The 18819-nt window shown below is 47.4% G+C and overlaps 1 protein-coding gene across 5 annotated transcripts in view; it reads left to right on the top strand.

The window, feature by feature from the left end:
* INO80E (INO80 complex subunit E) overlaps nucleotides 1-18819 on the top strand; it is a 258774-nt gene that overhangs the window by 189003 nt on the left and 50952 nt on the right. For 3 of the 5 annotated variants that reach the window (XM_086932094.1, XM_086932096.1, XM_086932095.1), the window contains exon 7: nucleotides 6001-6144. The exons of the other annotated variants lie outside the window; for them this stretch is intronic. In XM_086932094.1, the coding sequence (XP_086788220.1) occupies nucleotides 6001-6144 (144 nt within the window). The remainder of the gene's footprint in view (nucleotides 1-6000; nucleotides 6145-18819) is intronic. 5 annotated transcript variants of the gene reach the window in all.

The following is an 18819-nucleotide window of genomic DNA, read 5'->3' as shown; positions in this document are numbered from 1 at the left end:
AAGAACATAGGCGGATCACCTACCAGAACTGGGATAACATTGATGTCTCACTGTTTCAGGACATACTAGCTATGAGTAATTGGTTCTCCATTTCCTTTCTGCCCTTCTGCATGATTGTTTTTGTGCCCTTAGTGAATCCGTGAACCATGGGTTTGATGCATTTATTCTTCTGGAGATCAAACTTTTTAGAGGGGCTGCAATATCAACTGCTGACTTAATACAGTCACAAAGCCTGTCCACAGCAACACTGCTGTTTTGTGATGGTTAATTTTGTCACCCAGGCCGCTCACGTTCCACGACATTATCTGTAGGGGTGCTACCTGTGGTTCTTGGATACTGTCATCTAGGGTGTTAACCTGTGTGATGTGTGCCATACCTAATTAGAGTGTGAGTACATGAGTGAGTTCCGGATGGTAGCGCGCATGGCCTATCCCTTAGCCACGCCATTAGTGCGTCACCGCCGTCGAGTCTTGCCGCTGGACATTGAGTCAATAAACCAGTGAACAGATCTCCTATATGTGGAATCAACCCAATAAAAACTCCCTCCCCCCCTGCAACTCCCCCCTCCCTGCTATACGGACATTGAACCGCCCGCCCCCCCCCCAACGTAGCAGAGTGCTTAACCCACCCTTCACACAAGATACTTGCTTGTTGGGGCGAAGGACCCACCAGAGTCGGCGCCCCCTCATTCCCTCTTCGGAGTCCCTTAGCCCAGTGTCCAGAAGCAGTCCGCCCGCAGGTATCATGTCCATCAATTAGCAGGTAAGTACCGGGTGATTATCGTCCTGTTCCGGTTTCGTCGGTGAGATCGTCTCTCGTCGGCGAGTGCTCCCCCTCTTCAGGCACTGACATTTGTGATCCTAAGCTACCTTCGGGTCGCTGACCATGTGGACCTCTTTTCGAACGGCGTGGTTGATTGGCCGTTCTCCACCCATCCAACCAGTCTCGGGCCACGTCAGGTGTATCGAAAAACCAGGTTTTATTGTCCGCTACCACCCGCAATCTAGCCGGGAATAACATTGAATATGGCATTTCTTTCGCCCTTAGCTCCTTCTTTATGTCTAGAAAAGTTCTCCGGCGACGGGCATCTTCTGCCGTGTAGTCCGGGAAAAAGGCAAGTGTAGAGTTCTGAAGTTCGATGCTGGGGGGATGGGGAGGGGACACCCTCGCCGCTTGGAGGATTGCGTCCCTGTCGCGGAAGTTGAAGAGTCTCGCCAGTATGGGTCTTGGCGCTGCACCCAGTTTTGGTCGTCCTCCCGGGACTCTGTGTGCCCTTTCGACTGAGAAGAAAGTGGACAGGCCTTTAGGCTGTAGTTTCGTTTTGATCAGGTCTTCCACATATGGGTCTGTCGCTCTTGTACCTTCAGACTCCGGAACCCCAAGAATTCGGACGTTATTCCTCCTCGAGCGTCCTTCCTGGTCGTCCAGTTTGTCTTTCAGGGATTTATTCTCTGCCGTCATCTTCTCCATCGCTGTCTGTAACTCCGCCACATCTTCCACTAACGATTTTGTGACCACTTCAAGTGATTTCACACGTTCGAACATTTTGTGAAAGTCTGCGCGTATCAGGGTAACTTCAGTGGATATCGAACCCACAGTGGCCTGTACTTGTGTCAGTGCCTCCATAACATCTTCCAATGTTACTTTTTTACCCCCGTGTCCGTCTGTTTGCCTTCCTGAGGATGTCCTTGACTCTGCATGAGGTGAGCTAGCTTTGTCGTAGGCGAATTTGTCTAGGCGGGCCTGCGCCGTGTTGCCCTTTGCGCCCCTGCCCGCCATGATGTTTAGCGCAGGGCCTTTCTTCCACCAAAGTAGTTCACCGTCTTCAGGGGCGGGGGAAGAGATGGGGCGAGGGGTAGGGCCCTCTCCAATCTTATACGGGCCCCGATTAGACTGTACCACACTTGTTCCGACCTCAGTTGGCGTTGGTCGCCGCACCACGTGTTCTACAGTACTCGGGTGGACTGCCTTTATCACTTGTGGGGTCCTTTGTGGTGTTGCTGCTTATAACGCTCCTGACGGATTGTTCCACCTGCGTCCGCCTTTCAAGCTAGGGGAGGCCAGCCTCTGTCAGATCGTACACTTGCGCACAGGTGAGGCCGGACTGTATACTAGTGGGTTTTCCCTTTCATGTATTTAGGGAGATCCTGCTCCTGCTCCTGTTAGCGTCTCGGCTGTCCCTTGTTGCCGGTTCTAGCGCTGTACCTTATGCCTCCGTGGTCTCCCGCTGCCTCGCCGCTTTGCGGGTGCCCTTGGTGTGTCAGGATGCTTTGGTATGGGCCAGATGTGTTATCGCTAAGGTATCCTCACAGGCACTCAATGTCGATCTTGCCCCATTTAGAGCCTTGTGCGTCACGCTATGCCGCCTCCGGGACAGTGTGTGGTCGTGGCTGTACCCTTCCGCCGTCTCACCGCCTGTATGTATTTTCGTTGTACCTGGAAGCTGCTGCTGGTGCGTCTCCCCCAGTGCCGGCGGTTTCACGCACACGTGCTCCACTGTTCGCGTCGCCGTGTCCCGCAGTCTGGCCTCGCCGCCACTCGTCCTCCCTTCCGCCGATTTCTCCTACGCAGTGCTCAAATCTTCTGCAGCTGCAACACCAGCTCCCGGATTTCGCCGTCTCTCACCTCCGCTGCCGCCTTCATTTGTCACGGCCAAGGGAACTTCCAGTGGACTCTTCCCGGGCCGTATGAACTTCCGCCCGGCTTCTCCGAATAACACAGCGCGGGGCTCACCGACGTTGTTTAGGCCACAACTGGATGTTCCTCGCACCGCCCGCACCCGGTCATGGATCAGTACCGGTTCTTCTGCAGTTGGTCCCGGGATCTTCCTTTAGAGGCTTGAAAATCACCAGATAGATGTTCGGATTGTTGGAGACGGCCGCCCTACTCGCGGAGCTCCGCCTCTATGCTGCTGCCATGCTCGGCTGCAAGCCACGCCCCCCGAGCCCCACACTTTTTAAATATTTGTTTCCCCCTTGGCGGAAATTATTAGGCATTTTGGGTTTATGCCAGTGTCATACGTTGATGACACCCAAATAGTGGTGTCAGTTACAGGCTGAGTTGAAGAAACAGCTGCACGCTTCAATGAATGCATGACTCAGGTCGGTCGATGGATGCAGTCAAACTGCCTGAAGCTAAATGGGGACAAAACTGAGGTTATGCTTTTAGGAGCTGGGGCAGATTTCTGGTCGCCCAGATGGGGGCCGGATAGTCTGGGTGACTGTCCAAAACCTGTGAACAAGGCTAGAAATTCGGAAGTCATTTTCGATAATAAACTTCCTCTTAATGACCAAATAAATAACCTCTCATCAACCATTTATATATATTGAAAATGATCAAAAGAGTATACCCCATATATTCCTCAAGATTCATGTAAAACATTGGTGACTGCACTGGCCCTGGCCAGATTAGATTATGGCAATGCCTTATATTCAGGAATACAAGTCCAACACCTTGCAAAGCTCCAGTGGCTGAAGAATGCAGCAGCTAGGCTGGTGCTCAAAGTTCCTAGATCTGAACCAGTTGGTCATAGACTTAGTAGTCTTCACTGGCTCCCCATGGGGAAAATAATCCGGTTTAAATCATTGTGTCTGGCTTATAAAGCTATACATGGGACGGGACCACAGTTCCTAAGAACCCACATGAAATGGTATGTACTGGCTAGAAATCTGAGGTCAGTTCACTTAAAAACCCTGCAAATCCCCAAAATTAAGCAGGCAAGGTGGGGAGAGAGAAGCTTAACCCTTTCGATGCTGATGACGAGCTCAGCTCGTCATCACCAAAAGGTGTCGTGTGCTGATGACGAGCTGAGCTCGTCATGGTGCCACTAAAATGGCATTTTCCAGCACAGGGGGGGAAAACGCCCAGCAGCCATGTGGTTAATACATCGGACTGCCAAGGATTGGAATCTCTTACCCATCACAATAAAAGGCAGCCCCTCTTTGATGCACTTCAGGAAAGCCTTAAAAACTTGGCTTTTTAATGCCTAGACAAAGCATGCATGGCCAGATTTTCTTTCACATCGGATACAGCGCCAAGACGCCCATGGGCAATTTGGCGCTCTAGAAATAATAAATCAAATTTTCCTTGTCTTCCTCTCCTTTGCTTAGTCTTCCTTGTTCCTCCTCCCCTTCCCTTTACTTACCTTTCCTTGCTTCTTCCTTTCCATGTTCTTCTTCCATCCTCCTCTAATTCCTTTTACTTAACTACATTTCATACCTCCTTCCACTTCCTTTCATTATTTTAGTTCAAATCCTTTCCTTCCCTTCTTTACCCATTGGTCTCTCCATCCATCCCCATTTTCTCTCCTTCCTTTATTCCTCTTTTTCTCCCTTACTTCATTACTCTTCTCCCTTTCTCATGGTTGGCCATTCCATCCCTCCTATACTTTTTCCTTTTCCCCCTGCCTTTCCATTCCTATCTCCCTCCCCTTCTAAGTTATTCCTTCTCATCCTATCCTTCCTTCCTTATTGCCACCCCTCCTTTCCTTCTCACTGCCTTTCTGCATCTCAGTATCCTTCCCTATTCCTTTTGTGCTCTACTTTTCTCCTGTCTTTCCTTCCTTCTTCCCTGAGAGGCCAAATAGACCCAGCAGCATACACTAACCCTCCCAGTCTGGCTGCAGGAGGTGGTGGTGCCGGGCTCGAGAAATCCACTCGCCCGCTCGCATTAGCGAGGTAGAAATAATGAGGACAAGCTATTTTTAGTTCCTACTCGCCCTTTCTGGCAAGTAGGAAGACAAACTAACTTTTGTCCTCTTTCTTTAAAAACGGAGCAAATGTGACAAGATCACAAGATTTAAAGGCATTTTTATTGCTGCCAAAGTGAATGAGCGACCTGCAGGACTAGTACCATTTTTCGGATTTATTGAGCCTTGTGGTGAGTGCACCAGTATCTGTGTTTATCATAATTTCCTTTTAGAAAGGATAGCTGTGTTTGTAGTCACTAGGTGTCCGTCATAGCTTCATTGCGGAATGTGTGCCAAACCCAGTGTTCACGGTGGCGTCAAAGAAGGAAGAGCAGCCAAACCTGAGTGAGTGTCCAACATGATTACATTTAAGGAGGAGCATCTATATTAGTATTAGTTTCCAAAACCATTCAGAAGAGGCCATCCTTGGACCAGAATCTCTTTCAGAATTTCTTTTCAGCATAGCTCCTAGGAAGAAGGGTGGCCATGTTTTTACCAGTCCGTACCAAAAATTGCTGCAGTAAGTAAATGGAGGGACGTTTGTACTGCAGTCGGTCCATCTCGTTCTGGTAGGGGAAGGCCAGCTATTGTTGTTCTTGTGTCATACTCCAACTCGGCTTCTTGGCTGAAAGGACGGCTATCTTTGTTTTGTGCATGGCTTTAGGAGAGTTGGGTTTATGCACTATTTCCCTGTTGTAGTGCTTATTGTTTCAGTGGAGGCTATATTCTGATTATGTTCTTTGGCCAGTATGCATGTTCACTTAATGGATTCATGTGTCTGGAGTAATGCCACACAAGCTGTTGATTTATTATTGCTTCAAAACGTTTTCCTTGTATTTGATTTGGGTTTACATAATAAGATGGGACCAGAAGTCCTGTACCTGCTAGTTTTACATACTTCCTGTGATTGCTGTGTGTGATGAGCGTCTGTCAGTCTGCTGGATTTCATTGATTCCTCAGAGCATTAGTGTGAGAGAAGTTTACATTCGTCAAATGTGCCCGCCCTGAAAGAGTGCAATGCTTCTACTGTTTTAGTCTGGGCCTCAAAAGTAGTCCAGGAGTGCAGGGTACAGTGTGGGGGGTATGTGTGCGTGTAAACCAAAACAAAAACGTAAATATAGCTTTACATATATATACTCTCTTGAATGCTGTAGATGGCTTATCACAAAAAATTAATAGGGCAGAGGGTAGATTGACCCTTGTCTTCATTGCTTATCATATGCATGTATGCTTCATCTGTCATCTTTTTGTTGCTGTTCCCTTCCATCCCCTTTTTTGCTTTGCTTTTTTTTTTCCTTCCTCCTTCTCTCCAGATGACATCACCACCTTACGCCCAGTTCCCCACTGAGTACCTGGCTCCTGAACCTGGCCTGAGCAGTGCTGGTCTGAGCACTTCTAAAAGCGAGAAACCTCGGAAAGAGCGGAGGCCCAAAGCACCCAAAGCTAAGAAACCCAAGGTACTAAAGGAAGGCCTGGAAAAGAGTTGGAAGAGGAGGGGCCTGGGAAAGAGGCTAGACAGGAGGGGATTTCCTGGGTGAAAGCTGGGAAGCTGAGGTCAGAGAGAAAGCAGGAGAGGGCTGTGTAAAAGGAGTGGGGAGGAACGGAAAGGTAGAGAAAAAATCAGCATGGGTAAAAAGAAAAGGATGTCTTTCTTGCCCAAGTTTCTGTATTCCTACATGTCTCTTTTGCCCAGGCACATGCAAATGTGACTGGTAAAGAATTATCCTAGGGACAGAAGAGGAACAAGGTTCTCGGTTGGCCTGAATGGCGACCAGAGGAAGACCCATGATTGTGGACTGACAGGGCACGGCAAATGATCGGAGGATAAACGTAGGGTGGAGATTGCCGTTCAGAGGATGAGGATTGAAGGGAATATTTCTCATGGACTCAAAGTTGGAGGCAGGTTCAGAGCGAGGGAGAGGAGAAGATGATTTTGAAGAGAAAAAAAGATGTGAAGCAAATAAGACAGCTGTAGAGGGTATGAGGAATGCAGTCTTCATTAGAGGTTGAGATTAGGAGGCCAGGCGAGGCTTAGAAGTGACTTGTCACATGCAGTGACCTTAGATTAAAAGAAAGGAGGAACTGTTGATTTAGGAGAACAAGTGAGGAAGAGCCTCTGGGAACTGTGGCTTTGGGAGGGATTTGAGTAGTTCAAATTGGTCAGTGGTGTGTCTGAAGAGAGTAGTAAGGAAGTGCCAAGGAATGGGCAAAAAGAAGGTTGTAAACAGAGCAGGAGACCTAGTGAGTTCTTTTTGCCTTTAGAACTCCACAGATTCATTTTCTTCAATCCCAGGCATTAAGATGCTAGATCTTTGTATGTTAATGTATTACGTATTGCCCATTCCATTCAAAGCTTTGTTATGGAAAGAAGAAGCTGGAAAACAGATCTACATTTGTAATGGATCACTTTTACTATGGGCCAGAGTACACAGTCTAAGGAAAAAAACAAAGGTCAATTCCATTTTGCTGCTTATGTAATATGGAATGGAGCAAATATATTTTGCCCCAGTCCATATTACAGAAAGGGTTTTGCACCAGGGGTGGGAAAAATATATTGGGAAACCGCTGGGAAACGTGTATAACTCGTTCTGTTTCGGTTCTAAAGTTTTAACTTTTGTGATGGAGGTTTTAAGAAAGAACTCCTATCTAGGAATAACTTTGAAAGACAAGAAATATTTTAGCGCAAACTGAAGATGCATTATTTGTGTTTCGAGCATTGTCCTGTCTTCTGCCTTGAAAAACTCTAAAAAAAAAATAAATACAAAAAATGTTCTTCGTTTGTTATTAAATAAACTGCGCAAAAATGGCTTTAAATTATTTTTCTCAATATCTCCCTCTCCATTACATGCTGTTTACGCCATTCCCCAGTACAAGTTGTGTTGCAAACTTTCTAGAATATGCACTAAATTATCTCAAGTATTTTTACTAACCTATATAAATATGGACTATAATTTTTGTGAGGTCTATTTTTAAAAGTTTCTTTTACTCATCGTTTATTTTTTAAATGTTCACATTGTAATACTTTTGCAACAGATTCTTGTCAATGTTATGTCAAAAGTAGGCCTTTTTTTCGAAGTTGGGCCATTGAAGTCTGGACTCAAGAGTAGGTCTATAGCAGTGCAGGTTGATAGCAGACTAGTGTATCCTGCTCAGTGGTGTAAACAGTTGTCATTAGTAGTGGACGGTCATCAGCCAATAAATGTTGATAATGTGCAATCAGTAGTCCAGTTTTCACACCATGCCTGCAGTATGCCAGTTGTTTGATGGCAAGGGATCAGTAGTCCAAATACTAGGCCTGCGTTGAGGTTGGGCAGAGAGAGCAGGTCTATGTTGATGGTAGATCTGCAGTAGGTTTCTATTGACGATAGGCTAGCTTTATGCCAGTAGGCCCAGTGGTCACAGTAGGTCAACATTAAGTCTTTGTCTGTGGTAGGACAATGTTGATTGTAGGCCAACAGAAAGCTAATCTTAAAGCCAATCTAATGTTGATGGCATTTCAGCAGTAGGCCAATGCTTGTTGGCGTTGTTGTGAATAGTAAGTCATTTTTGACAATTAGTCAACATTGGATGAACATCGAATTGTTAATTATGGTCAACTGTTGAGCACCGTTGAGTTTCGATAAACAGTAAGACATTGGTCAAAGTTGACGGTAGGCTAAGTGTAGTGCAGCATGGAATGATAACTTAAAGTAGGCGATTTTGCAGATTGAATCTTTTCTAGATTTACATGTTCAGGAGTATCCCTCCATTTAAGGATTGTGCAACAATAGAACAAGTCTTTATAACTCACAATGATGAGGAGCCCAAAACAGCAATGACACACAGCATTACAATTTATCTGTAGATTGCATTTTTTGCCATCAGTTTTGGAAGGCTATGTTCAATGGGACTGAAAGATAGAATAATCTTTGGGTTAATTACCATTTTTAAACATTCCTCAGAGCCTGAACATAGAAGAGGATGTAGATGTCACTGGGTGTTAAATTCATAACCATTGAAGTTTCAGCAATATTTGTTAGAGAGCAAGATGTTTTCAGCAAAATGGACATCTACATTTTTGGTAGTTGACAATATTCACAGGTCACTAGAATTACATCAGAACTGTACATTTTATTCATTTGGGTCAAGCGAGTGATATGTTTAAAATTTATGCCTGAGGTGTTAGAAAACATTGTGTCTCAGGAAACTATAATAGCACTTGGTATTAGCCTTGCACCACTTTTTACTAAAAATCACCAAAATATAAGCAAACGGAGAGCATATTATTCAGTGGTGTTCCACCTGGATCCCAATGACACATGTATATCAAAGTTGGTGTTGCAGGATTAGGGTTTCAGGATTCACACAGAACCATCTGCAGTTGAAGAGGCATTCTGCTCATTCTCAACAAGTCATGACTTCTGATGCTTAGCAGCAGCAGCTCGTCCACCTATCCAGAAATGTCCCCAAGAGTATTTTGACTTTGGCTAAAACCTCCAAGCCTATCATTTTTTGTTTAAATCAAACTTGTTGCTATTGAGGTTACAAAGCATCAATCAACAAGCATGGTAGTACATCCTCTTTATACATTCGGATAATGCTTTCAGTTATCTATTACCAGATACAAATTCTGCCAAGTTATCCGATTCTATCTTCATGTATTACCTGCACGTCTACATTATTGAATGATACAACAAATAAAGAGGATAACAATAATAAAAACATACCCTCTCTATCGATTATCCATTTATCTACCCCCAATCCCTCCACTGCTATTTTCCTAGTGGAGTACAGCTTTGTTATTTCTCTCGTTTTAGCATTGGGGATAGGGGAACCCAGGGTCGAGGTACAATGGGAAAAGAGGGTTTAAATAAATTGTGACGGGGTAAAGTGAAATACTTGGAGTGTGCGTGGTCTCGGGTGTCCGGAGTATGTAGTCTTGTTTTGCGGAGGTTTCACATGGACTTGTGGGGTCAGTTTAAAATTTAAACAAAAGGAGCGCCCTGACTCTCGTGGGACAGTTGTCAGTGGGAAACCGCTGGACAGGAATTCTACAAAGGGGCCCCATTCAAATTCAATTTTTTTTAATTCGGCCCTGTAAATTTCACTCATACGCTCCTAGGTTCGTGCCTGCCACAACCTTGCGTGCCATTGAGTTATGTCTGGGGATTCTATCTTTTTCCAGGCGGCAGCTATCCCGTCTTGGCTGCTCCTTGGCAGAGCCCAGCGGTACAAAAGGGGGCGGTGATGGACGGAGCATCTGAACCAATCAAACACTCACACCCAGTCAAGAGATCTGGGTTTAATCCATCACCGTTCTTTAGCCCACTCTGCCAGCCCAGTTCAGACATGGCCGTATGCAAATCAGTCTGGCCCTGTGCCTCATGGGAACAGTCCAGCCTGAACCGCCAAGCCATGCCTTCCCTGGACCGGAATCAAGCTTCCGAGGATCGGTTTCTGGCATTTCAGCCGTCTTCAGCCCGGCTTGCTTGAATCCAATGGCAAAGTGAGCAAGGGACTCACGTCTAGGCATACCCTGCCAACTTATGGTGAAAAAAGCGGTACAAAAGGGCCTGAACCGCCAAGCCATGCCTTCCCTGGACCGGAATCAAGCTTCCGAGGATCGGTTTCTGGCATTTCAGCCGTCTTCAGCCCGGCTTGCTTGAATCCAGTGACAAAGTGAGCAAGGGACTCACGTCTGGGCATACCCTGCCAACTTATGGCGAACAAAGCGGTACAAAAGGGGGTGGTGATGGCCCATCCGCACCATCCAAACTAGAATTGACATTCGACTACACTACCTTCACCTAAAAGTCCAGAGCCCTGTCAGGTTGGAATTATCACCGATAGAGCGACTTCCTATTCTTGCCTATAGCTTGTGTAGCCCGGAGGAGTCGCTGGATTATTGTCCCTTAACGCGACGAAACACGTGTCGGCTGGTTTATCTGTTACGAACATTAAAGACACCACCCAACACCCGAGAGACTCCTAGATGTATCAATTATCAATTGTTGAATTGCTAAGCTTTGTCCATGCTCACCAGTAGTCAAAACTTTTTGACTGTTTGTTCTTACTAAGAGTGTGCAGGGGTAATCTTGTTTTTATGTCTCCGAACTGGCCCCATTGATCCGAGAATTTGGATTTAGTTAGACATCTTATGCCGATGAACCCCAGATTGTGGTAGCAGCCAATAAACATCAAACCTCTCCCTTTCAGCAGTTTAAAAACGGCATGAGTGCAATCAACAATTGGATGACTACTCATTGCCTCAAACTTAACTCCGATAAAATGGAAGTTTTGCTTTTTGGCAATATGCAGCCCTCTTGGAGTAATCTGTGGTGGCCGGCAGAGATGGATGCCCCCCCCCCCCCAATCCTGTGGCGAAAGTAAAAAATCTAGGGGTACTGATTGACAACAGACTAATGCTCTGTCATTCAATCAAAATTGGACTAATGTAATGGGCTGTATCTGAATGCCCAGAAGCAGTGTCTAAAGAAGCTCCAGATGGTGCAAAATTCAGCAGCACGTATACTGTTCAATCTCCCCAGGCACAAAACTGTTTCCAATGACATTCGCAGTCTTCATTGACTGCCGGTACCTCAGCGCATTAAATTCAAGGCGTTTTGTCTTGTCTATAAGGCATTGAATCATTCTGGTCCGGCGTTTTTACAGAATCTTTTTGCTTGGTACCAACCTACTAGACTTCTTCGGTCGACAGGCGTGAAACTTTTCCCATTGCCTAGAGTTCGGACCTCCCACTGGGGTGGCCATGGCTTTTACTACGGAACATCTAAACTCTGGAATTCTCTTCCATTTGATCTCAGGAACGCTAGTTCCTTAACTGGCTTCAGGAGAAATTTGAAAACCTGGCTATTCCGGGGCTAGGCGTACATCAGGTTATTGTGGTCCTAAGCGCCAAGACACCATTAGGTATTCGTGCTCTTTTATACATTTTATTAACATAACATAACATCACATTTGTCACAATTAATATAGTTCAAATCTTTTTATTGCATTTGTATAGAAATAAGCAAACAGTGCCAATTGTGGACCATGTATTTTCGTGGCTGAACGAGCCCTGCCTACTGTACCATTAAGCAAAGGTCAACTAGGCGAACTAACCCCAAACCCACCCCTCCCGCCACCCTCCCTCAATTCACCTTCATGTTATCTCTTGGGAGTCAATGTTGGCGGTACTGCCAATTAATTCTGCTCCGGAGTTAGGGGTGCAGCCGTCTCAGGCAAGCATAATAGGCGCAGGTATTTGGGGCAGGTGAACTCTCGGAATTCTTGTGATAGCAGAGATAAGAATGGTTGCCACATGTTTCTAAAGGCCGAGCCTTACTCGGACATCGTGAGCTTTATCTTTTATTTTTCTAGACTGTGCCACAACTGTAGGAACCAGCCCGTGTTAGTAGGAATCTGTGGAATCCCCCAGTAGGTGAGAACATTCTGCTTTGCCGCCCCTAGGGCCTGTCCATCAGACGCCCCTTTCTAGATTTCAACGGGTTCGTAAGGGGGTTAGGGACCCCCAAGAGTATATATGCGAGGGACCTTGGTAGTTGGGTATCTAGGTGTACGTCGGTTTCATTATGCACTTGAGTCTAGTAGTGCTATAGTCGCTGACAGTCCCATAATAAATGCTCCAGGGTTCCCCACAAGCCTGCCAGCAGTGTGCGCTCCGTGCAGGGTTAACCTTGTGTATCCTCGCTAGGTTGTAATACCAGTAGGTGGTTACTTTTGTTAGCCTTTCTGTCAGGCCTGTGTTTGTAGCTGTGTGCCTGGCTCTATAGTATATCCCTTCCCATTCCTTGTCACTCAGTGTCCTCCCTATGTCTTTTTCCCACCTGACCCTTGCCATGTTGTGCACATGCTTGTTTCGTGTGTTCAACAGGGTGTAGAGTTCTGGGATTAGTTTCTTATCTGAGGACTTGGACAGAAGCCATTTCTCATATTAGAAGGTGTCTGTGCGTGCTGGACCTATTTTATGGCTGTATTACCCAGTGCCGGGAGTTGCAAATAGCTTAGTCGCTCAGTCTCTGGAATCCTGTAGACAGTTTTGACTCGCAAGAAAGGGAGCACTCCTTCCTTGTCGAAAAGATGACCCAGAGCGCGGCACTCAGAGCTGTGCTACCTTGTAAGCCGAGCCTCTCTCACCCTTGGCTGGAACTCCGAATTGTCGTTTAGAGGAGTCAGGAGGATGGGAAAGTTGTCAGGTTGTCTTGTGCTGGTCTGATCCCACGCCACCATTGTTGTTTGCGGAATGGGGGTCAGGTACAGGTTTCGGGGTCTGTGCAGCTTCTTGAGGAAGGGGACCTTCTGAAGTGATGTTCCGGCCACTGCCCTGTCCTGAAACAGCCAGTGCTTCTCTGATTCAACACTGTTCCATTCCACTAGGTCACTCCGAAGCGCTGCGTAAAAGTACAATTGGCGGTCAGGGATACCCAGCCGTCCTTCGCAAGGCGGGAGGAAACTAATGGCTTTTTTTCATCCGAGGTTTCCGGCCCTGCCAAATGAGCTGCATCATTTCTGTCTGCATCTTATGGATCGTGCAGGGGTAGGGTCTGGAATAAGTACAGGATCTTGGGAAGAACCATCATTTTAATAGCGACTACTCTGCCAAGCCACGAGATCGGGTGGTGTTTCCACCTTTGGATAGCGGCACATGTTTGCCTACAGAGGTTATGTTATTGATGTTGGCAGTGGCTTGTGTGGTTGGGGCAAGCAGGATTTTCAAATATGGAATGGTGCTGTGGGAACACTGTAAAGGGTGTTGTTTCTGAAGCTGTTCCACCACTGGGGGTGGTAGGGAGATACTGAGTGCCACAGACTTCTCTACATTTACTTTGACGCCTGAGGTCCTGCCAAAGAAATCCAGTGTCTCGGTAAAAGCACCCAGGGAGGTGTCTGGGTCGTCAAGTGTCACCAGGACGTCATCTGCATAGAGAATTATGGTGTGTCTATCTCCCCCACATGGCACCCCGGAGATGCCTGGGTGTGTGCGGATTTTCTGCGCTAGTGGCTCCATATATAGCGCGAACAGGAGGGGTGATAGGGGCCACCCCTGTCTCGTACCCCTTCCTATCTAAAACCAGGCCAATGTGTGGCCATTAACTCTAACTTTTGCAGTGGGAAGACGATAACAATTTAGTATCTGGGTCCTCATCCTCTGGATGCCTTCTCTATGATGTGGAGAACCCTTTAGGTATTATCGCTTGTCTGCCTATGAGGGATGAAGCCTACCTGCTCGGGGTCAATTAGGACGAACATGTGTGTGCTCAGCCTGTGGGCCAGTATTCCTATAAATAATTTCAGGTCTACATTTTGAATTGGGATGGGTCTAAACGAACTACAGTATTTTTTGTCTTTCCCAGGTTTGGGGATAACTATAACTGCGGCCTCCAACATTGAAGTTGGGATCGCAATGGGCTTTGAGAACGTGTTAAAGAGCCATTTCAGGAGTGGTGCCACTACTGGACAAAATGTTTTGCAAAAGACTGAGGTAAAGCCATCTGGGCCTGGGGATTAAGCACGTTTTAATCGGGAGAATGCCACAATCACCTCCTCAATCCGGATTTCACCATCTATTTGTCCGGTTTGCTCATGGGTCAATGTTTTCGACTGCACATCTAGCAGGTACCTGTCGCTCTCTGCACTATCCAGTGTTTGGCCCAGATAGAGGTGTGCATAATAATCTTGAAAGGCTTTGGCTTTCCTCCGACACTATACACCCGTCCTGGTCATGTATCACCTTGACACCTTGCCTCTGCCGGTTCTCAAGTATTTTATCTGCTAGAAGGCAGCCACACCTATGCCCCCCCCCCCCAACGTAAAAAGAGTGAAGTAGATGAAGGGCTGCGTACTCTGCTCGATCTAGATCGATCGCTGCTAATTGTGATCTCAACGCAGAGAGTTGGTGCCACATTTTGGGCGCGCCCATCCTCTGGTGAATCTGCCCTAGTTCTCTTATCTGCTGGGAGAGACCCTCTCCTTTATCCTTCCGTAGTGCGTAAGCTGCAGCAGATATCACAATGAATTCACCCAGAATAACCATTTTTAGTACCTCCCCTAGTGTTGCCGTGCGTATTTCTGGGGTGTCATTGTGTAGGAGATATTCCCCTAGAAAGCGGTAAATTTGTGTCACCACCTCTGGGCGTTGCAGAAGCGTATCCCAAAGGGCCACTGTCTGAAAGGGGGTTGCATTGGGGGAAACAACAGTGTAACCGCCACCAGAGAGTGACCTGAGAGAGTGACTGCGAGTATCTCTGTGTCCACTGCAAGTGTGTGGAGGTCTTCAGTGCCTATGAGATAGTCAAGCCTGGCATATGTTTTATGTGCTTAGAGAAAAAGGAATATTCCCTGGCGTGAGGGCGAGCAGTCCTCTAGAAATCTATCCGCCCCTCAATCTGGTTGACCCTGTGTGGACAAGGCAGCAGCATGTCCATGTCGTTGCGCAGACCTGTCTAGGGTATTGTTAAAACCCAAATTGAGATCCCCCAGTAGGATTTTACGCTTGTCCGTGGCCAGTTCCTCCGAAATTGCCATGTGAAGGAATTTCTCTTGTCCCTCATTCGGTGCATGTATCGACCCTATAATCAGTGTGTGATCCCCCATTGTGAATCTGTAGGTGAGGGGCCTTCCTTTAATGTTGTCCTCTTTCTGTACCACTTTACCCCTGAAGGTTTGGGACACCAAAATGGCCCCCCCGCTGATTTGGTAGGCCACGAAGAGAACAGTTGAATGGGGAACGCACGAGCCCTGAGCCTGTGGCAGTCTTTGGATAGGAGGAGGGTTTCCTGCAAGAGACATACGTCTTCCTTTTTGCTTTTTAAATATGTTATTGCTCTGCGCTTTACCGGATTGTTCAGTCCCCTGCCATTGAGGGTGAGAATTCTAAGATTAGTAGGCTGCATTATTTAGGATAAACAGCATGTTTATTGAGTAGACCCCGGGAACTGGTTGCGCAGGCAGTTCTATACCTCCGTGGGGGGTGGTACTCTGATCCCCTACGTCTTGCCCTGTGATGAAAATGTTAGTTGAATGAAGGACCCCAAAAGTAACCCTTGAAAACCATATAACAAAAACAACTAGCTGAACTAATAGAATGTGCATAATCAGTCCTTTGGCCAGTCTTTGCCGTCAGGGAGTAAACATGGGGTCAATATTGTGGCCAATCTGCCGACGCCCGCCCTCGGCTCTCTGAGGGACATGAGCACTCTTGTTAAGCCTATACATCCGCAGTCTTTGCCTATGTTGCCGGGATAGACTCCAGTGCCTCCTGTTGGCCCTTCACAATCTACGCCCCGTCCGGACTTTGCGGCGTTCGCCCGGAGCCTTGTGGTCGCCATCAAGGTTTCTGTTCACCCTGGCCGGGGGGCAAGGCTCCCCCATCCCTGTTTCCTTCCGACGGTCACAGTCCCACCAACCGGCAGGCCTCAGAGAGGAAGCGTATCTGTTGGAGATTGCCACCCTAATGAAAAATAAGCCTGAAGGAGTGAGCAATATCTTGTTTGCTGAGATGTGTAGTGACTGGACGGAACACCTTTGTTTTTGTAGTGTGAGCGAGGCGTGATCTTAATATAGTGACGGGGTTTGGTCTCTGAATGTGATAGGATGCAGTGTCCTCGCTTTGCTCAATATCTCTTTGGTTTGGAAGTCGTGCACACAGACTAAAATGTCTGCCGGGAGGGGTGTTGAAGCAAGGCGGGCCAACTCTGAGTGCTCTGTCCAGTTTAAGTTCTGTACCGAGAGGGTTACCGAGCACATGATTAAAGCAATCTCTCACAAAGCCGAAGATGCTTCCTCTCTGTTTTGGCAGCGATTCCTAATATCCTAATGTTGTTCCTGCATGCAGGTCTATATGTTGATCTTGGAGTCGGAGGACCTCCTGCTGTAGGGCTTCCACCTCCATGTCTCGACTATCACCTTTGTCTTCCAGGGCTGCAACTCTTTCCCCGAGAGTGTCCACATCTCTTCTGGTCCCTTTGATCTCTTGCGTGAGGTCTTTCTTAACTGTCTAAAGGTCCTCCAGTAGCACTGTGAAGAGGGACTCCAAGACAGCACGTGTCACTGGTTCTTCTGTTGGGCTTTCGGTTTGTGTGCGGGAAGTCTCCCCAGGGGCGGTACCGTCGGTTGTGCCGCTGCCGGGAGCACGCATGATCATGTCTTTAAGAGATCGATCCTTCTTCATCCGACTGGTGGACATTGTTCTGTTTCTTAAGGTTGCTTTTCTAATGGCTCTGGGGGGCCAAGCACTGGGTCGCCAGGCTCGTCCTTTTGGGCCTAAACTTCTATGTGTTCTAGCACAAGGTTTCTGGGTCTCATCGCATCCATGCAAGGGTAATAAGCCACCAGATGTGTGCCACTCGCCGCTCCGGAAGCCCAAGTCCCAGGGCCACTGAGTTTCAATTTCGCTCTAGCCTCACAGGGTGCCACCGTTGGTCCGTGGCTGAGTCCCGCCTCTTTCTGATGCTGTGGTGTCACAGGCTAGCTGTTTGATGCTGAGGTGGAGTCTGCTCCCCCCTCCGGATATCCCTAATTGTTCACGGACCCCTAGAAGCAGTAGGAACCTTAATGATGCCCCAAGGGCCCCCCCCCCCCCCCCCCCCCCCCAGAGGCCTTGGCACGTCTCCGTCCTCCCAGTCAAGGGGAGTGTTACTGCCACTTTGATCTTGCGTTTGCCACTAGTGATGATGACTGTTCTTTTAAACACACCAGCTGGGGGGGTCTGGGAAAGGGCCCCTCGCCTGGGGAGTAACGCGCTCGGTTTAGAACTCCACACTGCTGTCTTTCTCCTTTGCTAGCCTCCCTACACGCCAGCACTCAGGTCTCAAGGCCTAAACGCGAGCGGATCGCCTCTGCCTCCTCTATCCACCCGTCAGTTTTCCTCACCTTGGGGGTGGCAGGACCGGGACTCCAGTGTCGAATGTGCCAATTTCCGGGTAGTTTCAGGGAGCACTTCTGGGGCTCGTGCTAGGTCGCAAGGCTGTGGGCGTCCGTAGGTGCCCGGCCCAAGCCATGGCGAGAACCAGCCGCACCACCGGGCATGACCCGTCTCCGCTATTTCTCAACTCCGCCGATTCACTGTGCTCAGTACAGGCCCTCTGAAGCCCTTGCCGATTGTCATCCACTCTGCAAGCAGGACACTCAGCCTGATCTGTTGCAGGTAGGATTGGTCTCCGATCTATCGTTTCGGGCCTCCATCTTCTCCTGGTCATGACATCGTCGCCTGTGCCTCGGTACAGGACTCACGCAGGGAGGTCCGGTCGCTCAGCTTTCGCCAGCATCACCTGAGTCCAGATTCCGGGTGCTCCATGCATGCCACTACTTGTGGATTTGGCTAGGATGTTGCTACGGGTCTGCGACGGAGCAGAGCGTCCTACCTTGCTGCTATCTTGGCCACTCCCCTCATTACAATTGATAGAGGGAGAAAAACAAGGGGACGGACAACGAAGTAATAGAATGACATTGCTAAGGTGACTCTTAAATTGAGTTTTTAAGATGATGATGAGGAGGAGCATGAATAAGTCGTTGTTTGTAAAATTAAGGAAACGAAGATAGAAGTAGTCAAAGGAGACAAGTTTCTGGTGATGTGCAACTTCCAACACGTCAACTTCTGATGTATCCGAAGCAGTGCAAACACCTACAAATTTATGTATGCGCAAAATATTGTCATGTCTGGTTTTAAGCTTCTAAATCTTTTTGGTACCAAGGGTGTTTACAAAATACTTATCAGTAGAGGAAGCACATATGCAGTTCAGAAATATGCATGTGTACCCATTCCTGGATGATTGATTGGTGTAAGCAACCTTGTTTCTGTAGTTTCAGGGCATCCGCTAACAATGCTGTTTAACTACTGTGGCTGCTGTTCTCCACGGTTAATCTTCGAAAGTTGTTTCTGATATATTCGTCATAAATTATGATTTTGGGAGCCAATGTCAACATTGAACAAGCATTGGCATAGCCAATAGGTCTCGCCTTTGGCTAAACACTTATAAGGTCCCAAAGGTGAGACTTATTGGCTATGCCAATGCTATGCCCATGATGCAGTTGAATATTTTATCAGAAAGAAAAATAAAACAATACTGCTGAGGATTGCATCAGCGTCAAGTAGCATTAGAAAAAGCTATGCTTCTAAGGGCTTGCATTCTGCT

This window comes from Lissotriton vulgaris, chromosome 7 (assembly GCF_964263255.1).
Source record: "Lissotriton vulgaris chromosome 7, aLisVul1.2, whole genome shotgun sequence".
Taxonomy (NCBI): domain Eukaryota; kingdom Metazoa; phylum Chordata; class Amphibia; order Caudata; family Salamandridae; genus Lissotriton; species Lissotriton vulgaris.
The sequence above is the reverse complement of the archived record's forward strand: the minus strand, read 5'-3'. Positions and strand labels throughout refer to the sequence as shown.